The sequence below is a fragment of the Dipodomys merriami genome, unplaced genomic scaffold (genome assembly GCF_024711535.1).
Source record: "Dipodomys merriami isolate MVZ:Mamm:240054 unplaced genomic scaffold, mDipMer1.0.p SCAF_6, whole genome shotgun sequence".
Lineage (NCBI taxonomy): Eukaryota > Metazoa > Chordata > Mammalia > Rodentia > Heteromyidae > Dipodomys > Dipodomys merriami.
The window spans coordinates 9,961,910-9,981,058 of record NW_027206179.1 but is presented as its reverse complement, the minus strand read 5'-3'; the positions used below and the strand labels follow the sequence as shown (position 1 = coordinate 9,981,058).

At 38.0% G+C, this 19,149-nt stretch overlaps 1 protein-coding gene across 1 annotated transcript; it reads right to left on the bottom strand.

Moving 5' to 3' along the window:
* Positions 1 to 30: 30 nt before the first annotated feature.
* LOC138814287 (vomeronasal type-2 receptor 116-like) lies at positions 31 to 17,963 on the bottom strand. Its single transcript, XM_070003292.1, has 7 exons — positions 17,916 to 17,963; positions 11,207 to 11,259; positions 5,866 to 6,154; positions 3,971 to 4,777; positions 3,059 to 3,286; positions 2,042 to 2,165; positions 31 to 947 (listed from the first exon to the last, which is right to left on the bottom strand). Exons 1-7 carry the CDS (start codon positions 17,961 to 17,963, stop codon positions 31 to 33), a joined length of 2,466 nt encoding a protein of 821 aa, XP_069859393.1.
* Positions 17,964 to 19,149: the final 1,186 nt, after the last annotated feature.

Below are 19,149 nucleotides of genomic sequence, written 5' to 3'. Positions count from 1 at the left end.
ATCAAACACAGGAGATTCTTCATAAGAAAGCTAATTTTTCCTACTATGTTGACGTTTTTCCCTAAAGCCATGCAGAGAATTTCTATTGGGCATTAACAATATATTGTAACATTTGGGGACAAAAATGCAGCCTAGGAGCCCTGCACCAGAGGCCAAGATGGAGAAAATCTCCACAGCCACCATGACCTTCCCCTTGGCACTGTGGTAGACAGGCAGGAAGGTGAGCCACACACTGCAGAACACCAGCATGCTGAAGGTTAGGAATTTAGCTTCGTTGAAGGTGTCAGGCAGTTTCCTGGCCAGAAAAGCCACAGTGAAGCTGGCCAGGGCCAGGGAGCCCAGGTATCCCAGGGCACAGTAGAAGGTGGTAAGGGAGCCCTTGTTACATAGGATGATGATGTGGCCATGTTCAGAGTGTGCATCTGTGTCCACAAAGGGAGGAGAGGTTCTGAGCCAGAGTCCACAGAGGGTCACCTGGATGAGAGTACAGATGGGGATGATGAGGTTAGGAGCCCCTGATACCAGCAACCCCCTCATTGTTCTCCCTGGAGAAATGGACTTGAAGGCCAGGACCACAATCACTGTTTTGGCCAACACTGTGGAAACAGCCACAGTGAAGACAAGTCCAAATGTGATCTGCTGCAGGATGCAGGTGACTGTGTTGGGACGGCCAATGAAGAGCAAGGAACAGAGGAAACAGAAGATGAGGGAGATGAGCAAGATGTAGCTGAGAGTCCGGTTATTGGCCTTGACAATGGCAGTGTCTTGGTGTTTCACAAATATTCCCAAAACAGCAGTAGTTATCATAGAGAAGCCGAGAGCCATGCAGGCCAGAGCCATGCCCAAAGGATCTCCAAAAGCCAGGAAACTTTCATCTCTCAGGAGGCACTGATTTCTCTGTGTGTTGGCATACTGATGATCTGCACATTTCACACAGTGCTCCATCTCTGATAAAGAGTGTAAGCTATCATTAGTTCTTATTTTGAACTTCTTTTACTTCAAAGAAATTAGGAAACTATTCCCTTAGATGTAAGGATAACATGTCATTAGTAAATATTAATGCATATTTGTATCTTTTCTAAATCATAACCTCCTCCCATTTCCATCTACTTGTTTATTCAGACTTTTTCATTCAACTCCTTTTTCTTTCAGTCATTATAATATGTATTTATAATGTGCACTTTGGGTCATTTCTCATGTCCTAACAATTTTTTTCTTAACATTTATTAACTGTACATGCAATCCACAATAAATACTGTGTGTTGCATTAATTACATGTCTTTGTAAAACATTAATTTTATCCCGGTTGCACATCCTTGAATTCATCTCATCCTATTTTTCTCTCTAACTCATCTGTGAAGGGCTCTTCTTGGGCCCTTTATAGTCATGCTCACTTTTTAAAATCAATTCACCTTTCTGAGTACTTTCTCTGTGCCATTAACATTGCTGGGCAGAGAGAAACAAAGATGTGCAAGATCTATATTTCCTGTTTGAGTAAAAAGGTGAGCACTGTCCAATAAGACATGTTTACTTTCATCTTAGGGTTTATACTTGTCTTAACTCTGAGTGATAAGTGGGATTTCTGGAGCTAAGTTTGCCTGCTGCAATACAGTAGAAAATATTACTGATATATGCAATTCAAGCTCATGAACTATCACATTTCACCTAACATTTCACCACTTGTCAAATTATTATTATTATTATTATTATTGTTATTATTATTATTATTACTATTTTTGGCCAGTTGTGTGGTCTGACCACTGGGCCTGGGCACTGTCCCTCAGCTCTTCAGCTCAAGGCTAGTTCTATATCACTTGAGCCACAGCACCACTTCTGGCTTTTGTTCTGCTCATGTGGTGCTGAGGAATCAAACCCAGGGCCTCATGCATGCAAATCAAGCACTCAACCACCTAGCCACCTTCCCAGGCCCTCAAAATTAAATTATTAACAGAGAAAAGGAAAAAGGGGTCTGCAATCACAATGTACAAGTTTTGCATTGACTTGTTTGGTTGAGGAAAACTGAGGAGAGTCTCAGACTTACCTGTCATATTAGCAATCTCATTCTGTGGGCAAGGGGTACAATTAAAGCAACAGGCAGCCTTTCCTTCCTGAGGAGATTTCCTAAATCCAGGACCACAAGGCTCACTGCAGACAGAGCGAGGAGTCTGAGGAAAATCAGGTATCTGTCCATAACTCTTCAAACTTTCATAGCTAAAACTCCAAAAACCCATTGTTGGAAAGAATTGGTTATTCAGTATAATGTTGCTATGTGGCTAAGTGCAATCGATAAATTGAATTGTGTTATAGACTCCATATCCCATGATCTCTAAAGACTTTTGTGCTAGCCTGTAGAACTATAGAACAGTATGGGATCTTTGAAAGGGTGAACCCTGTGGTGAGGAAATGAGTCCTCATTTATAACCCTACAGAATTTTCTTAAACTCATGTCATTATATGTTGTCTCCTACTTATCTGCGACAAGGGGAAAAGCCTGGTGGATGACCTCCCTTTTATAGGTCCATCATATTTTCCTCTTAGGTTTCCAGTGGTGATGAAGAATGAATCTTCATAATGGCATATTCAGTCATTCCTTTCACCAAGGATGCCTAAAAGGCAGGTCAATAAACCATTGACTGAAAACTCTACATAATAGAACCCAATAAGGGTTCGGAGCCCATAAATTTATGTGTCAGGTACTTTATCCCAGTGTAGGAAATAGGAAACTATAACCTGACAATATTCTGAATCAAACATTAGGAGCACATGTAATATTTTTAGTTCCCATCCTGGGCTTGAACCCAATGTCTAGGCACTGGCCTTGAGAATTTTTTGCTCAAAATTATTATTGCATTACTCAGTCACAGCTGGTTAACTGAAGATAACAGTCTCACAGACCTTCTTGTTCAGGCTGACTTTAAAATCATGATATTCAGATCTCAAGGATTTGAGTAGGTAGGCTTATGGGAGAAAGTTGCTGACACCCAGGCAAGTGTAATTATCAAGGGTGACTTTTGTTTATTTGCATATCAAAAAATTATTAGGATTAGACCCAACTCACCTCCGTATTTCCAATGGCCCACTCTACCATATCTTCAGATAAAAATAGTTGATTACCATGTAGAGCATTGGGAGAAAACTTTCCGACTCTCACCTCAAGTTCAAGACCTTCTGGAAAATTCCAAATGTTCAGAATGTCATAGTCTGGCTCCAATTTCCTTTTCTCATCCAAAATCACTTGATGTCCAACAGAATTGTGAAATTGGATGTTCTTCAGAAAATGGAGCAACTGTAGAGAGACATCATATTATGGTGATGTAAATCCCAAAGGTAAAACACAAAATGTGAATTAAGAAATGCTACTCATTGCCTAAAGGCAATTCTGAATTCAAGAATAGCACTGAGAATGATTGAAGTATCTGTCTAAACAATCTAAGGAGGAATAAAAATAATTTTCTGAATCCTGGTCACTTAGAAAAGATTACAAGCTTTTGTTCAAGAGAAACCTATACTATATAGCCACGAATGAGACAATTCTCAGTTGCATAGCTAGAGTTGATCAGAAACTATTTTTATTCATGTCTATAGTTTGAGAATGTTCAATTTTTATTACCAAATTTGAGGGAAACTAGATCCCATATTTAAAAATTATGGAAAATTCTGTTCAGCATGTCATCCTTTAGTATTCCTGAAGAAATGTATAGGAAAATCCTAATTTAGTTTTCAAAAGATTAGCTATGGGCATGTTGTGGTTATTTATAAGTAAATGAATTTATAAGCTGATTACTGGTTACTCACACCTGTCATCCCAGTTACTCAGGAGGCTGAGATATGAGGAGGACAATTTAAACCAGACTAGGCTTAAAAGTTTGAGACTTGCACAAATACCTGAAACATTCAATTTCAGAGAATGACACACCTTGTAGGAAGTGCCACTCCTCATAGTATGTGCCATCCACATAGATGACATTACCTGTGCAGGGGAAGGCAGTGTCCCTTTTCTATTTCCCATTATTTGAACTTCTGTCTGATGAAGAAGCATCTCATGGAGAGCCTTGGCCACAGCATACACAGCATTGTATATATTGTAACTGTGTCCAGACATAGTCATGCCAAAAACACGCCCAGGCAACCAATCCAAAGAGGCGTCATGGGGACAGTTGTCCCATGTTACACAGTCAGACTTAGAATCTGAGCAATTAAATGACAGAAACCACAGCCTAGCAAGGAAAATGTCTTCTGGGTATTTGGAAGGATTAACTGCCTTGACAAAATCTGTGAATCCAGAAACATCTTCATGATGGTGTAAAAAATTGAGAGGTACATGCAATGAGCCTACCATGAAATATTTCCTTTTCATGGTGAAATCCCACTGTGAGTTCATGATACAAACTTTGCCTTTTATTGAAAGTTGTTCAATGCACACAATTAAAAGTATTAGTGAACCATTATCACCATGTATGATGTAGACATTTGTTGAAGATTTATTTATGTCATTATAAACTGCCATGGATTGGAATACATGTGATATTGATTGGCTTGAGATCATTAGCTCATAGGCTATACAAACTCTGTTCTTGGCCATCTCTTCCTTCAATTCAGCAAGAAACCACAAACCATTCTCATCCTCCAAGTTCAATAGTCCCACCCAGTTCCAGCTGAAGTGAAGCAGTAAGGAGACCATGGCTTTCGCTATCGATGTGTCCTTTGGAGCCATCTGATAGAGAGCAGGAAACTTGTGATGGTCACTCAGGGCATGAGAAAAAGGCCCAAAGGAAAGCTAAAGGGAAAGGAAATTGGATGCATTATGAATTAGAGCATTGCCATCCATCAAAATTTGAGCCTTGATGTATGTGAAGAAGCAGTTCAAGTAGGTGGAAGGTAGATTTCATTTTAGGTTTTGAAAAAATGTTTTAATTGTTTTTGAGGAGTTGTACAACATATAAATTGTAAAATGTCTCTTGATCTTTGTCACTGTTTCCTTAAACTCCTCCCATCTATGTCAACCCCACCCACTCTGTAATTCCATTTTCACATTTGTACATTGAGTGTTCTGTGTATTCCTTCTCATCTATTCCCTATTCCTCTCATGTTTTCCCTCAACACTTACCCTTCTCAGTTATGCTTCAGGTTTATGGTGTTTATTTTTGTACTTTCAGTAGATATGAAACGTCATAGCATTGAGTTCCACCTGTGTATATTCCATGCTTTAGTCAGGTTGGTTACACACACACACATACACACTAAGAAGCTATGTGTGTGATACATATTTATATTTTAGATCTAGCTCTCCTATATGAGAGGACACATTCCCTATCTCTATCTGAGCCTAACTTATTTCATTCAACATAATATCTTGTGTATGTGTTTGCTTGTGTGTGTGTGTTTATGTGTGTGTATGATTGTACACATACATGCCAGTAGAGGGGCACAAACTCATGTCCTCATGCACTTTGTTGGATTTTTCTCTCAAGACTGGCCTACCACTTGAGCCAACTTGTTGGTATACCAGCTTGGTGCTGGTTAATTCTAGATACAAGTTTCCTGAATTGCTAGAATTACTGGTGTGTACCAGTAGTACTAGGCTTAATATATTCACACTGCCAATTCATTTTACATTTAGTCATTCTTTCAAAGAAGATTATTAATAGGCTTGCAACAATAAATTATCTATTTGTCTTTTCTAACTTTTCCATATCCCCTTCCAAACTGTGGATATCTATCTATATATATATCTTTATATACTTATTCTTTGATACCACAAGATTTGATAGGTTTATAAATCCAGTCTCTCCCATCATTCTCTTCTAACACCTGAAATGACATCAAAGTAGACATTGTTATAACTTTTGACACCACCATTCTTACCTGTGGAAATCTGTAGAGTCCCAGCAATGTTCCAATTTTGTCAGATGTGAATCCTAATGGTCCTGTAAGTACTGCTATAGACCTTCTGTCTCTCATACAGGAGTAGTTTGGAATCTTGTACTTCCCAAAGAGCCACATGAAGGGATTCTTAAACATTGTGAAATCTCTGAATTGAACATCATAGACGTCAAATCCCAGAGTCCAGTTACTTAAAAAATCAGGGCTTTTGTTGATCTCCTCAATAGCAAAAGCCAAAGCCAACACAAACTGATAGTTCTTGAACACAAACCTGCATAATTGGCACAGACATACAGGAGGATTATTATAAACTTATGACTTTATTCTAGTAAATACTTGCTTCTTTGCCAAATAATTGTTTAAATTATTACCCCAATTGGAATGGAATATGAATGTAATGTGTGATGGTTGTACAGAGAATTAGATGAAGACATGAAGGGCATTTGTCATGAATACGATTCAGAAACTCAATTAAGTAGAGAGAGAGAACTTGCTTTCCCCCTCCCCCAAACCTTTACTACAGCCAAAATCTGTTGGAATAGATTTTTATAAGACAGGAAATATTCTGTTGCCTTTATCTTAGGGCAACTAGCTCTACCTGTGTGAAAAAAAATCTTGTGGTTTTGTCACCCACTTTATTTTTTAAATGTTTTTTATTGCGAGAATACTGTACAGAGGACAAGTTACAGTTACATGAGCACAGCATTGTTGTCTCCTCCTTTGTTGACCCCTTACCATCCCTTCCCTACCATCTCCACAAATCCCCCCCTCTCACCGACTAAATTGAAAAGTTCATTTTTTGGTAAGCATCTTCTACATCTCATTGTTGCAGTGGGTCAACCTGTATCCCTCTTTAAACAATTTGTTTTTCCCTTCCTTTCCACAAATTGTATGATCATCAAATACAGTGAAAACAGGGGTTATACCACGGGAGAGGGACATACAAAGCAACAAAAAACCACGTGGTACCTTATAAATACGTTAGAAGCAATAGCAAGAAATAAAAAACCTTTTGTGTCCTTACCTTGTGGTTAATTTACTTAACATCATCTTATATGACCTTTTCTTTTTGTCTCAGAGGATATATACTAGTTATTGCAAATAAGGGAAAGCATTGGACCTATATTTCTTTGGGCCTAGCTTACTTTAATTAATATATATATTTTCCATTTCCTAACAAATGGGGCAATGTCATTCTTTCTGATGGAGGCATAGAATTCCATTGTGTATATATACCACATTTTCTTGATCCATTCATCTACTGAATGGAATCTGGGTTGGTTCTATATCTTCGCTATAGTAAACAATGCTCCAATAAACAATGTTGTGCTGATACCTTTATTATGGTCTTGTTTGTGATCATTTGGGTAAATGTCAAAAAGTGGGATTGCTGCAGTATAGGGGATCTCTATGTGGAATCTTTTGAGGAATCTTCATACTACTTTCCAAAGTGGTTGAACAAGTTTACATTCCCACCAACAATGTGGTAAGGTTCCCTTCTGTTCAGATGCCCTCCAGCATCTGTTGCTATTATGTTTGAGTACAGCCATTCTAACTAGGTTGTGGTGGTATGTAATGCTAGAGGGGATGTGGACAGAAGGGAACCCTACTGCATTGTTGGTGGGAGTGTAAGCTTCTTCAACCACTTTGAAATTAGTATGGAGGTTCCTCAAAAGACTCTACATAGAGTTCCCCTATGACCCAGCAATCCCACTTTTGGGCATTTATACAAATGATCACAAACCAGACCATACTAAAGCTACCAGCACATCTATGTTTATTGCAGCATTATTTACCATAGCTAAGATATGGAAACAACCCAGATGCCCCCGAGTTGATGAATGGATCAAGAAAATGTGGTATATATACACAACGGAATTCTATGCCTCCATCAGAAAGAATGACATTGCCCCATTTCTTAGGAAATGGAGAGGGTTGGAAAAAATTATACTAAATGAAGTAAGCCAGGCCCAAAGAAACATAGGTCTCATGATTTCCCTTATTTGCAATAACTAATATATGTCTGAGACAAGCAGAAATGGTCAGATAAGTTGATGTTAGTCGAAATGAACCTGAAGATAAGGACTCAAATGTTTTCTCTTTCTTGCGATTGTTTCCAACATATTTATAAGATGATTTCTTGGTTGCTCTGTATGTCCCTTCCCCTCGGTATAACCCCTGTTTTCACTGTATTTGATGTTGCTATAATTTGTGGATGCGAAGGGAAAAAACAAATTGTTTAAGTCGGGATACAAGTGGACCCATTGCAACAATGAGATGTACAAGACACTATGTCGAAAAATGAACTTTGTTTTGACTTTCATTTCTTTTATGGCTAGAGAGGTTGAGCATTTCTTCCTGTGTGTATTGGCCATTTTTATTTCCTCTTCAGAGAAGTTTCTCTGAAATCTTTAGCCCAGTTGTTTATTGGGTGGTTGTTTCTTTGAGGATTTGTTGTTGGGGGATTTATTTTTTTTGAGTTCCAAGTATATTTTAGATATGAGACCTCTGTCCATTTTATGACTAGTGAAGATATGCTCCCAATCCGTGGGCTTTCTATTGATCTTGCTAGCTATGTCCTTTGTCATGCAGGAGTTTTGCAGCTTCATGCAAACCCATTTGTCTGACCTTTCTTTGATTTGTTGTCTTTCTGGGACTCTATTAAGAAAATTTTGGCCTGTGCCAAGGAGACCTAGGGTTTCTCCTATTCCATCCTGTAATGTTTTCAGGTAGTCTGCTTTGACTCCAAGGTCTTTGATCCATTTGGTGTTGATTGTGGTGTAGAGTGATAGATAAGGATCTAGCTTTAGTTTTCTACAAGTGATTAACTAATTTTGCCAGCACCTTGTACTGAAGAGGCTGTCTTTCTTCCATTCTATTTTTTTTATCTCCCTTATAGAAGATTAAATGGATATATGTCTTTGGGTTCATTTCTGTCACCCAGATGTTATGTGTTTATATGGCAGGTCGGGCTAATCAATCAATGTTCAATTTAAGAGCAACTTTCAGAAGCAAAGTGTTATTTGTGAACTATCCTGTAGCAAGCTGTGCTCATATACCCAGCATATTGAACAGTTCTTACTGCAATAACCAGCAGAACCAGAGCTCTAATACCTGGTGAGGGATTTTTATTTTTATTTATGTAACAAAACAAAAGAGATGCATCCAATTCTAAGGAACTATTTACGGAGAGAAGAACCCACAATATGAGCATTGAAGAGAGAATTGTAAACAATCTTTACATTCAAATCCCAGTTCCAAGTCCCCCATGGTAAAAATGCAGTGATCGTTACTGTCTTCCCAGTACACTTAGAGTGAAAAACTGAAAAGAGGCCAAAGAGCAAAATAAATAGGCTCAAAGTACTTTTCCTTTTTTCTGTGTGTCTTTTGTGTGTGTCTGTGTGTGTTCATATGTTCAAGTGCCTCCATTCACTTGTATGTATCCTAAAGACATTAGTGAAATTAACTGTCATTGTTTAAGAGGAAACAATGAAGGCACATTTGAAATATTAATGAAAGGATTATCTTAGTCAACATATACTGTAGGTATATGTGAAATGATCACAATGAAAGCCTATAATTTTTTGTGAAATATTCTAAACAGGAAAGTATAGTGAGCTTGAGGAAAAACATAATTAACACACATATATTTATGAATAAACAAAGCAAGAATGAAGATGTATGGAAAAGGTTTGGTAAAAGTTGAAAACAGTATTTTGAAAAAAAAAATGTAGAGAAGAATTCAATGTAGAGAAAAATTCAATGACCTAAACATGAAAGGATAATCAGACTTTTGACTATGACATCTATAGCAAGCTGTCTTATGATGAAGCACTCACACTTGAAATGTATATTCAGGGAAGGTTCTCAAAAGCATAATAAAAATGGGACCCATATCATATAGGTGTGCCCCCATTTTCCTAAGAGCTTACTCTTCAGCAGATTCCATATAAGTCAGGAGAACATGGCAAGAGATCATTATAGTACAGAGGATTAAAAAATAATTATCCACCCAAATTATTTTATCTAGCAAAGATACCCTTAGAAATGAAGGAAGAATAAAGATATTCCCAGAGAAACACAGGTAAGCGATTGTATCTCCACTAGACCTTTCCCACCAGCAATATTAACGTAAGTTTTTCAGTCCAAAATAAAAATAAAAATATACAAGGCTGTATATCCTGTATTCTGTGAATTCGATAAAAGTTGAGTGCAATGGCAACACCAATCACAGAAAATACTTGCTCCGGGAAACTGAAGAATTCATTGCATACTCTTCAGTAGGTTTTTCAGGTAAAAGCAATGAAATTTAATTGTTTTTGGGATTCAATGGAAAAGAATACATAAAATGTCAAATGTGGCACACAACAAGGCAGTTCTCAGGACAATTCATGTCTGCATGTGCTTATATCAACAACAGAAAATCTCAAGTCAATACACTAATGATTGCACTTCAAAGACAGACCTGACAATTTCAGGAAGAAGGTGGCATCATCATAAGTCAACTCCCTATGTGTTTCTGCTGAAACAGACACTTAGGGTACCAGCACATATGTCACCTTAAGAGCTGCACTCCAATCAAACTTTACAGAGAGACTCATTCTATGTTTGTTTGTTTGTTTTTTTTCTGGCTCCAGTCGTGGGGCCTGAACTCTTGGCCTGGGTGCTGTCCCTCAGCTCTTCAGCTCAAGGCTAGCACTCTACCACTTGAGCCAAAGTGCAACTTCCATCTTTTTTTTCCCCCTGCTTATGTGGTGCTGAGGAATCGAACCCAGGGCCTCTAGCGTGCAAGGCAAGCGTTCTACCACTGAGCCACCTTCCCAGCCTGAGACTCATTCTTTTTTTTTTCTTCAAATTTTTATTGTGATTTAGTGGTTACATAATTCCCCAAATTTCACAGCATTATGGGATTGTGATACTCAGTTAAAGTCACAAACACATTCTAACTTTCCTGGTGCAAATTGTCCATTACAGTCTATAACATTTATGAGTTCTATGATCTTTGTGATACAGTTATTTCTTCCACATTGGGTGATATGTACATTTCTTTATTTTGTATAGCATCAGCTGTTGCCTCTTTCCCACTTGTTCCCTCCTTCCCATCGCTGCCATTGAGTTGCTTAGTTCATTTTGGTCTATGTCCAGTGCAGCTGATGGGTCCCTTGGTTACAGAGACTCATTCTAATAAAGAAGAAATCTCCTGGCAGAAACACAAAAGCAGAAAACATCAAGACAGCATGCAGACTGAGCATCTGCAGCCTAGGCCCCTTGCCTCCCCAGGCAGCCCTGGGAGACTCAGAAGGACATGCCTGAAATGCCACACCTTAAACAGAAGACCAGTGTAATGCTGAAGAAATCACACCACACTGCAATAACCTTAGGAACACAAAGAGGAAACACAGGTCAATGTGAAATCAGCTTTGAGGACCCCTACTGAGAGGCTGCTGCAGCTGCCATAACACAGTGGAGGAGAGAGAAATCACAGCACCAGTGTGTGTGTATGTGGGGTGGGGGGATGAAGAGGAGATTGAGATTGCCACATTCAAACACAGAGGCCCCTCACCAAGACTCCTCTTGCCAGCTCAGAACAGGCTCCAGAATGGGTGAATCCTCATCTGGGACCCTCCCTGGACGACCAGCTCCTTGTGGTTATCCAAAATGCCCTAATTGAATCTCCTGCCAAAGGAGGAGGGAGCATATTTGAAGAGGGCAAGAAACCAAACTCTTTCCCCATATTGTTTGTCACTCACTACTAGGGGAGTCCCCTGAGACTTAGCTCTGCCTCTCTGCCAGGAAACTACAACTCCAAAATATCTCCCAAATTCCTGCCAGGGGATAGCAATGCTACATGTAGCCAGGGAGTCAACTGGGAAAACAACTCCATGATCTGCACCTGTGCCAACAAACTACAACTCCCAAACTCTGATGAGAACTCCCACCAGCAGACAGCAACACACATAAGGAACACATGCCTCCATGGAGGCACCTGGGAACACCAGAACTCACCTCTACACAGGAAAGAAGGCTAAAAAGTATTACCTCCTCTATTACATTTCCCACACAGCATCTCTGGTGGGACCAGCAGCATATAGCTCCAGTATCAAGAAGGGTCAAGTTACAATTTGGAAATAAGTCTCTGCTTCTAAAGGAGTCCCAACTAAGGCAATTCCCATAGAAACTGCAATGCAGAATAGCCCTGATCTCTGGCACACTGAACAGAGATTCTTACTTATTTTTAAGAACAGGAAAAGCTTACAACCCCTAAAGCTGGAAATAGCACAGCAGGAATTACCAGACACCCCTCAGTCCTAACCCTCAATATTTATGGACTTAACTCTCCAATTAAAGACCTAGACTGACTACTTGGATCCAAAAGCAAGAGATGTCCGTCTGTTGCTTACAGGAGACAAAACTTGCTGACAGAGCATTCTCCAATTGAAAGTTTGGAATAAAGAGGATAGAGTACCAATCCTAATATCCTAATATGCTAAAATAGACTTCAAATTAAAATCAGTAAAGAAAGAGAAACAAGATCATTACATACTAATAAAGAGAACTATACAATTATACTATATTTTGATATATATCAATTTTATACTATATACTATATATGGCAATTATTTAGTATATATTGTACTGATTGTACTACACTAACTAAACAAATAACAAACTATACAAAAGATATGACAATTCAAAATATCTTCAAACTCTGGAGCACCCAACTTCATCAAACACACACTACTTGATTTAAATATACACATAGTCAAAACACATTGATAATGGGAGACTTTTACTTATCACTCTTATCTCTGGGTATATTAACTAGGTAAAACTCATCAAAGCAATCTTCGAACTATAAACTAAATCGACCAAGTAGATTGAATACACATCTACAGACTCTTACCCAACAGCATTAGAATATATATTCTTCTCAGCAGCACATGGCAATCCTTCAAAATAGGCCACATGTTAGGTCACAAAGCAAACCTGTGCAAATTTAAAAAAAATTGTCCTTACTCCCTTTAATCCTATCAGACCACACTGGATGAAAATTAGAGCTCAACCCCAAAAGCTGTCAGAAAAATCTAACTTATAGCGAAAAAACAACATACTATTGAATGAGCAATGGGTACTAGAGGAGATTAGAAGGGAAATCCAAATCATTACACAATGTAAGAACAATGGCTACAAAGAAACCTCAGCTCCTCTGGGACATACTAAAGACATAACATGGGAAAATTTATAGTTCTGAGATCAACAAATTGGAGAAAACACAAACATTTTAGTGATGCAACTCAATGTCTGAGAAAAAGAAGAACAAGACTAATCCAAAATTAATATATACAAAAGTGGATAATAAAAAATAAATCAGAAAGAAAGGAATTAGAGGTAAAAAAATTAGAGGATGAACAACACAGAAGGCTGGTCCTTTGAAAAACGTAACAAAATTGATAGCCCCTTAGAAAATCTGATGAAAGAAAAAACACCGAAATTAAAAAAATTAGACTTGAAAATGGGAACAGCAGAACAGAAATAGGCAAGATTCATAATATTATTAGGGAATACTTCAGAAACCTTTATGACTGTCAATTCAGGAATCTGGGAGAAATGGAAGCATCTCTGGAGAGCATTGATATCCCCAAAATGAACCAAGAAGATTTATCTCAACCAAATGGATCCATAAGAAATAAAGCCATTGAAATGGCAATAAGGAACCTCCTCTTCAAGAAAAGCCCAGGACCAGATGGAATCACAGCAGAAGTCTATATGGTCTTCAAAGGGCAACTCAGTCTCATACTCCTCAAACTCTTCAATGAAATAGAAAGAGAAAGATCACTACCAAACTCATTCTATGAAGCCAACATAACAGTCATTCCAAAAGCAGATAAGAACCCATGAAAGAAGGAGAACTATAGACACATCAATTTGATGGATGTTGATAGATAACTTCTCAACAAAATTCTGGCAAACCGAGTTCATCAAGTAATCAAAAAATTTATATATTATGATCAAATGGGATTCATTCCAGGATTGCAAACGTGGTTCAGTATAAGCAAGTCAATTAATGTAATTCAACACATCAACAGAAGCAAGCATATGAACCACATGTTCATCTCAATAGATGCAAAGAATCATTTGACATGAGTCAACACCTCTTTATTCTGAAAGCTCTGGACAAACTCAGAATCCATGGAAAGTTCTTCAATAAAATGAAGGCTATATATGCCAGATTTAGGGCCAGCATTGTACTTAATGGGGAAAAGTTGAAACCAATCTCTCTGAAATCAGGAACAAGACAAAGGTTCCCACTGTCTCCATTAGTCTTCAGCATAGTGCTAGAATTCCTACCAAGAGAAAAAAGGGAAGAGGAACACATAAAGGGGATCTAAATAGAAAAAGGAATTCTATCCTTCTTTACAGACAATATGATCATGTATTTAAAGAATCTTACATAATCCTCACCTAAGCTATTTGAGTTGATTTAAACCTTTGGCAAAGTAATGTGGTATAAAATCAACCCACAAAAATCAGTTGTTTTCCTGTGTGCCAACAACACTGAAATCAGAAAAGCAAACAATACTTTGGAATTAACCGAAGTTGGGAATCATACATATTTCAAAACCATAGTAAGAAAAATAGCTTATTAGTGTCTCAAGGCTAGGCCTGAGGACAAATACAATGGAACAGAAGATGCAGAAAAATTCCCACAAATATAGAACCCCTTAATATTTGATAAGGAATCACAAAACACAGTTTGGAAGAAAGATATCGGGTTACAAAATGGTGCTGGCAAAATTGGGTTAGCTACATGCAGAAAATTGAAGCTAGATACCCATATATCACCTAGTACCAGAGTCAAGTGTAAGTGGACTAAAGACCATATAATATGCACATATTACAGGAAAAGGTAAGGGAAATCCTAAGCCTTCTTGGAATGGGGCAAGAGTTTCTAAAAGATACAGAATCAAACAAATTAAAGAATAACTGGATAAATGAGATTGTATGAAAATGAAGAATTTCTGTATAGCATGGGACATAGCTAACAAGGTAAATAACACACAGCATGAGAGAAAATCTTCAGTACACATGATACAAATGCCTCATGTCTAAAATATAGACAGGGCTCAAAAAACTTAATCCTCACAAAAACCTCCCCAAACTCAACAACTCAATCAATAAATAGGCTGACTTAAAGAGAGACTTCTCTGAGGAAGAAAAAGAATGGCCAATAGACACACAAATGAACAAGTATTCAACATCTCTGGCCACAAATCAAAATAACATTGAGATTCCACCTCACTCCAATTAGAGCGGACTTTATCAGGAAAACTAACAATACCAAATGTTGGCAGGGGTGTCTCCTAAAAGGAATACTATGAAACTGTTGGTGGGAGTGTAAACTTGTTCAATCAGTCTGGAAAGCAGTATGGAGGTTCCTTAAAAGACTCAACAGAGAGCTGCCTTTTGTCCCAGCAATGCCACTGTATGAAATCAACCCAGATGAGCCTCAGTGGAGAAATAGAAGAAAATTTGGTATATATACAAAATGGAATTCTACTTATGTGTCAGAAAAAATGATAATTTACCACTGGTAAGGTAATGGAAAGACTTTGAAAAAATTATATTAAGCAATGTAAGCCAGAGCCAAAGAAATAGAGGTTGCATGTTTTCCCTTGTTTTCTGTAAGTGGAATATATCTAGAAATATACAAGTAAACACACTGACAAATATGTAAATATATAAATATGTAAATAAATATATGTGCACACACACTTATATAGGACCCTAGACATTAACATACGTAGGCCAAGAGAGGACAAGCATAGGAATAGGGGATGATGGCTCAATAGCTATATAATATGATATATGGCCACATAAAATCATATACTATCAAATCAACTCTTAGAAAAGGAAACAAAAGACATTTTTGTTTCCCATAAAGGCTCTATTTTGGTCTCTTCTCCTTTTGTTTATATTTGGAAGGGTAAGCAGGGGCACATAAAAGTTGGAACAAGGAGGAACAAGTGTTAACGAATAGACACTGTGTGGAAGATGAACTGGCCATCTTGTGTGTATGGACTGGAGGGAAAGACTGGGAGAAAGAGATGGAAGAGGAGACATGGTTCAAAAATAATTGTGTTCAATATTGATTACCTAACACATGCCACTGTGAGCCTTCTGTAGATCAACTCTATAGTAACAATGAAAAGTAAAACCAAATATATAAATTAAAATGAACAAACTGACCCATTAGAAACAATGAGATTGAACTGGCAATAGCAGATCTCACTTCCAACAAAAGCCCAGGACCTGATGCCTTTACAAGCAAATTCTAAAATACCGATAAAGGAGAATTATCAATTATAAAACCCTTCAATGAAAATGAACGTGAGGGAACACTATTTATTCTATGATGCAAGCATTACAGGTATCCACAAACTAGATAAGGCCATATTGAGGAAAGGGAACTTCTGGTCTATCTCCTTGATGAACATTGATGAGACAGTTCTCAACAAAATACTGGTACATGAACTCCAAACTAATGAAAGAACTTTTATAGCATGGTCAAACTGGATTTGTCCCAGGGAAGCAAATTTGGTTTAAACTATATAAGTCAGTTAGCATACTACAGCACATCAACAGAAACATGATCATCCTGCTCAATGCAGAAAAATATCCAACACTCCTTTGTGATAAAAACCCTGGAGAAGCTAGGAATCCTTGTAATGTTTCTCAATATTATAAATGCTGTATATGACAAATCTACAGCCAGTATTATGCTCAATGTTGAACAAGTAAAGCCATTTCCCTATAATCAGGAACAAGACAAGGACATCCATTCTCTCCATTCCTCTTCAACATAGCATCGGAATTTCCAGCAAGAGAAGTAAACAAGAGAAGGACATTTAGGGGAACCAAATAGGGAAGCAAGAAATAAAACAGATATTATACTGTACTAAAGGGACTCCAAAAATCTCCTCTCTCCAGCTAGTAGAGTTGATATAGAACTTTGGCAAAATCGACACGTATGAAATCACCCCCATATCGATTGCTTTCTTTATGCTGTTGAATAAAACCATTCAGATATTAAAGGTATTGAAAGTGTGTTTATTGACACACGTGCCCATCACACTGTAGTGAGGCCAGAAATCAACAAAAAACAATAAAATCATGCACAGAATATGTAAACGCTATGAATATTTGTCAACCATAAATGAATAAATTAGTATAATTAAAAATATTCAATTTAATTAACTGATTACTAGTTGCTTCAATGAGGTGTTTTCAAGGAAAATTTCTTTTTTTTAAATTTTATTTTACTATAAAGATGTTGTACCTGAGTAAGTTAATGATTATATTCCTTGTCAAACATTGTTACCCACCCCTTTGTTTTCTCCCACTATCCCTTCCCTCCCCTACTCCTCCTTGCCTCCCCCAAAATTGTAAAGTTCATTTCCTACTTAGTGTCTTGTGTGTATCGTTGTTGCATGGTTCATCCTTTGTCCTTGTTTCAGCATTTTGTTATTCCCCTTGCCCAAATCAGATAAATGTACACACAAAAACATAGGGTACTGGAATCAAAGACAGTGATTGCCAGGGGTAAATCAAAGAAAAAATAAAAATTAAATTAAATAAGAAGAAAGAAACAGATACAGTATATTGGTCACAACAAGGTCCACAACCAAAAAAAAAGACCTGTTGTTCCATGTTTGGATATTTATTTCAATTAGTATCATTTGATTAGGTAATATGTACATAGCTATTGAGCTGTTATGGTTCTCTGTTAGGACTATCTAAGGGACAAACTAATTATTTCCAATGAGGGAAACTCTGGTCTTTGTTTCTTTGGGACTGGCTTACTAAACCTAATATGATTGGCTTGCTTAACCTAATATATTGGCACAGACTTGGACATCAGAGCTCAGGATTCTGATGGATGGATGCCAGTCATCCTAAAAATAAAGATGTCTTGTCTTGAGGTCTGTGTTTCGTTGCCTAGACACTGTTCTTATCAGGGGAATCACCCTTACCTCTGCTCTCCCTGGGACTGCAGGGTTTAGGTTCCCGGTGACACCCATAGCCTTGGGTCTTCACTTTCTCTGGGTGCAGATCATGCTTTGAAGCCAGCTTGGGCAGGGATGTTGGTGAGATTCTTATCTCCCTTTAACTACCAAAAATTGCCATAGGTGGATCTGTGGCTCAAATGCTAGAGTACTGGCCTTAAGCAAAAGTGTTCAGCGATAGTGCCCAGGCCTTAAGTTCCAAGGACCAGCACAAAGGAAGAAAGATAAACATACCAATGACATATAAGATAAGGCCATATACCTTTCATAGCTCAGAAGAGAGTAATTGCTATCCTGATATCACTGTTCTCAATTGTGGGCAGCTACCTCAGTGTCTACTTGTAACACTAGCCCTTGTAAACAAGTGCAAATGATAGATACGACATTTTCTCTTGCAGGGGGAATAAAATACTTTGCTAGAATTTCTTGATCTTCTGCAAGTCATTTTTCTTTTTATTTGGTATAGCCTTTTATTAGTGTTCAAGACCAAAAATAAGAAACATACATGAGAATAAGTAAAAGAGAACTCAGGCAGATGAAATTTTTATGGAAGTGATCTTTATAATGCTAACCTGCCTGATAAGGCATTTGTTGTGTAGCATATCTGACATAAGGTAATGACACAAGGCTTCGGGAAACAGTAACTACTTCTTTCCAGTGAAAGAGTGAGAGAGAAAGAGAGCCCGAGAGGCAGTGTGTGTGTGTGTGTGTGTGTGTGTGTGTGTGTGTGCGCGCACGCGCGCGTGTTAGACAGTCTTAGGGCATGAAATCAGTGCCCAGACACTGTCCTTGAGCTTTTTTCCTCCAGGCTAACACTCTGTCACTTGAGCCACAGCTTCTCTTCAGGCTTTTGGTTGGTTAATTGGAGATAAAAGTCTGCCAGTTGTTCCTGCCTGCGCTGGCTTCATGTAGTGATCCTTAATATCAGCACCAAGAGTAAAATTAACAAGCCTGAGCCACCAGCTGATGATAAGAAATTTTATCCATGTTCTCAAAATATGGGGGTTCCTAAAGCAAAGTTCTCACAGTACTGACCTAAGCATGAAGGAAATGTGGTTGCAGACTTTTAGTACAGATCTCATTCCAGTGACTCAGGGTGATTGTAGTAACATAACTTCATCTTCTGCAATGACAGAAGAAATGGAGGAGATATAGGCATGCTGGAGAAAAGTGAAGAATTTACCAGCTTGGAAAGAAGAAC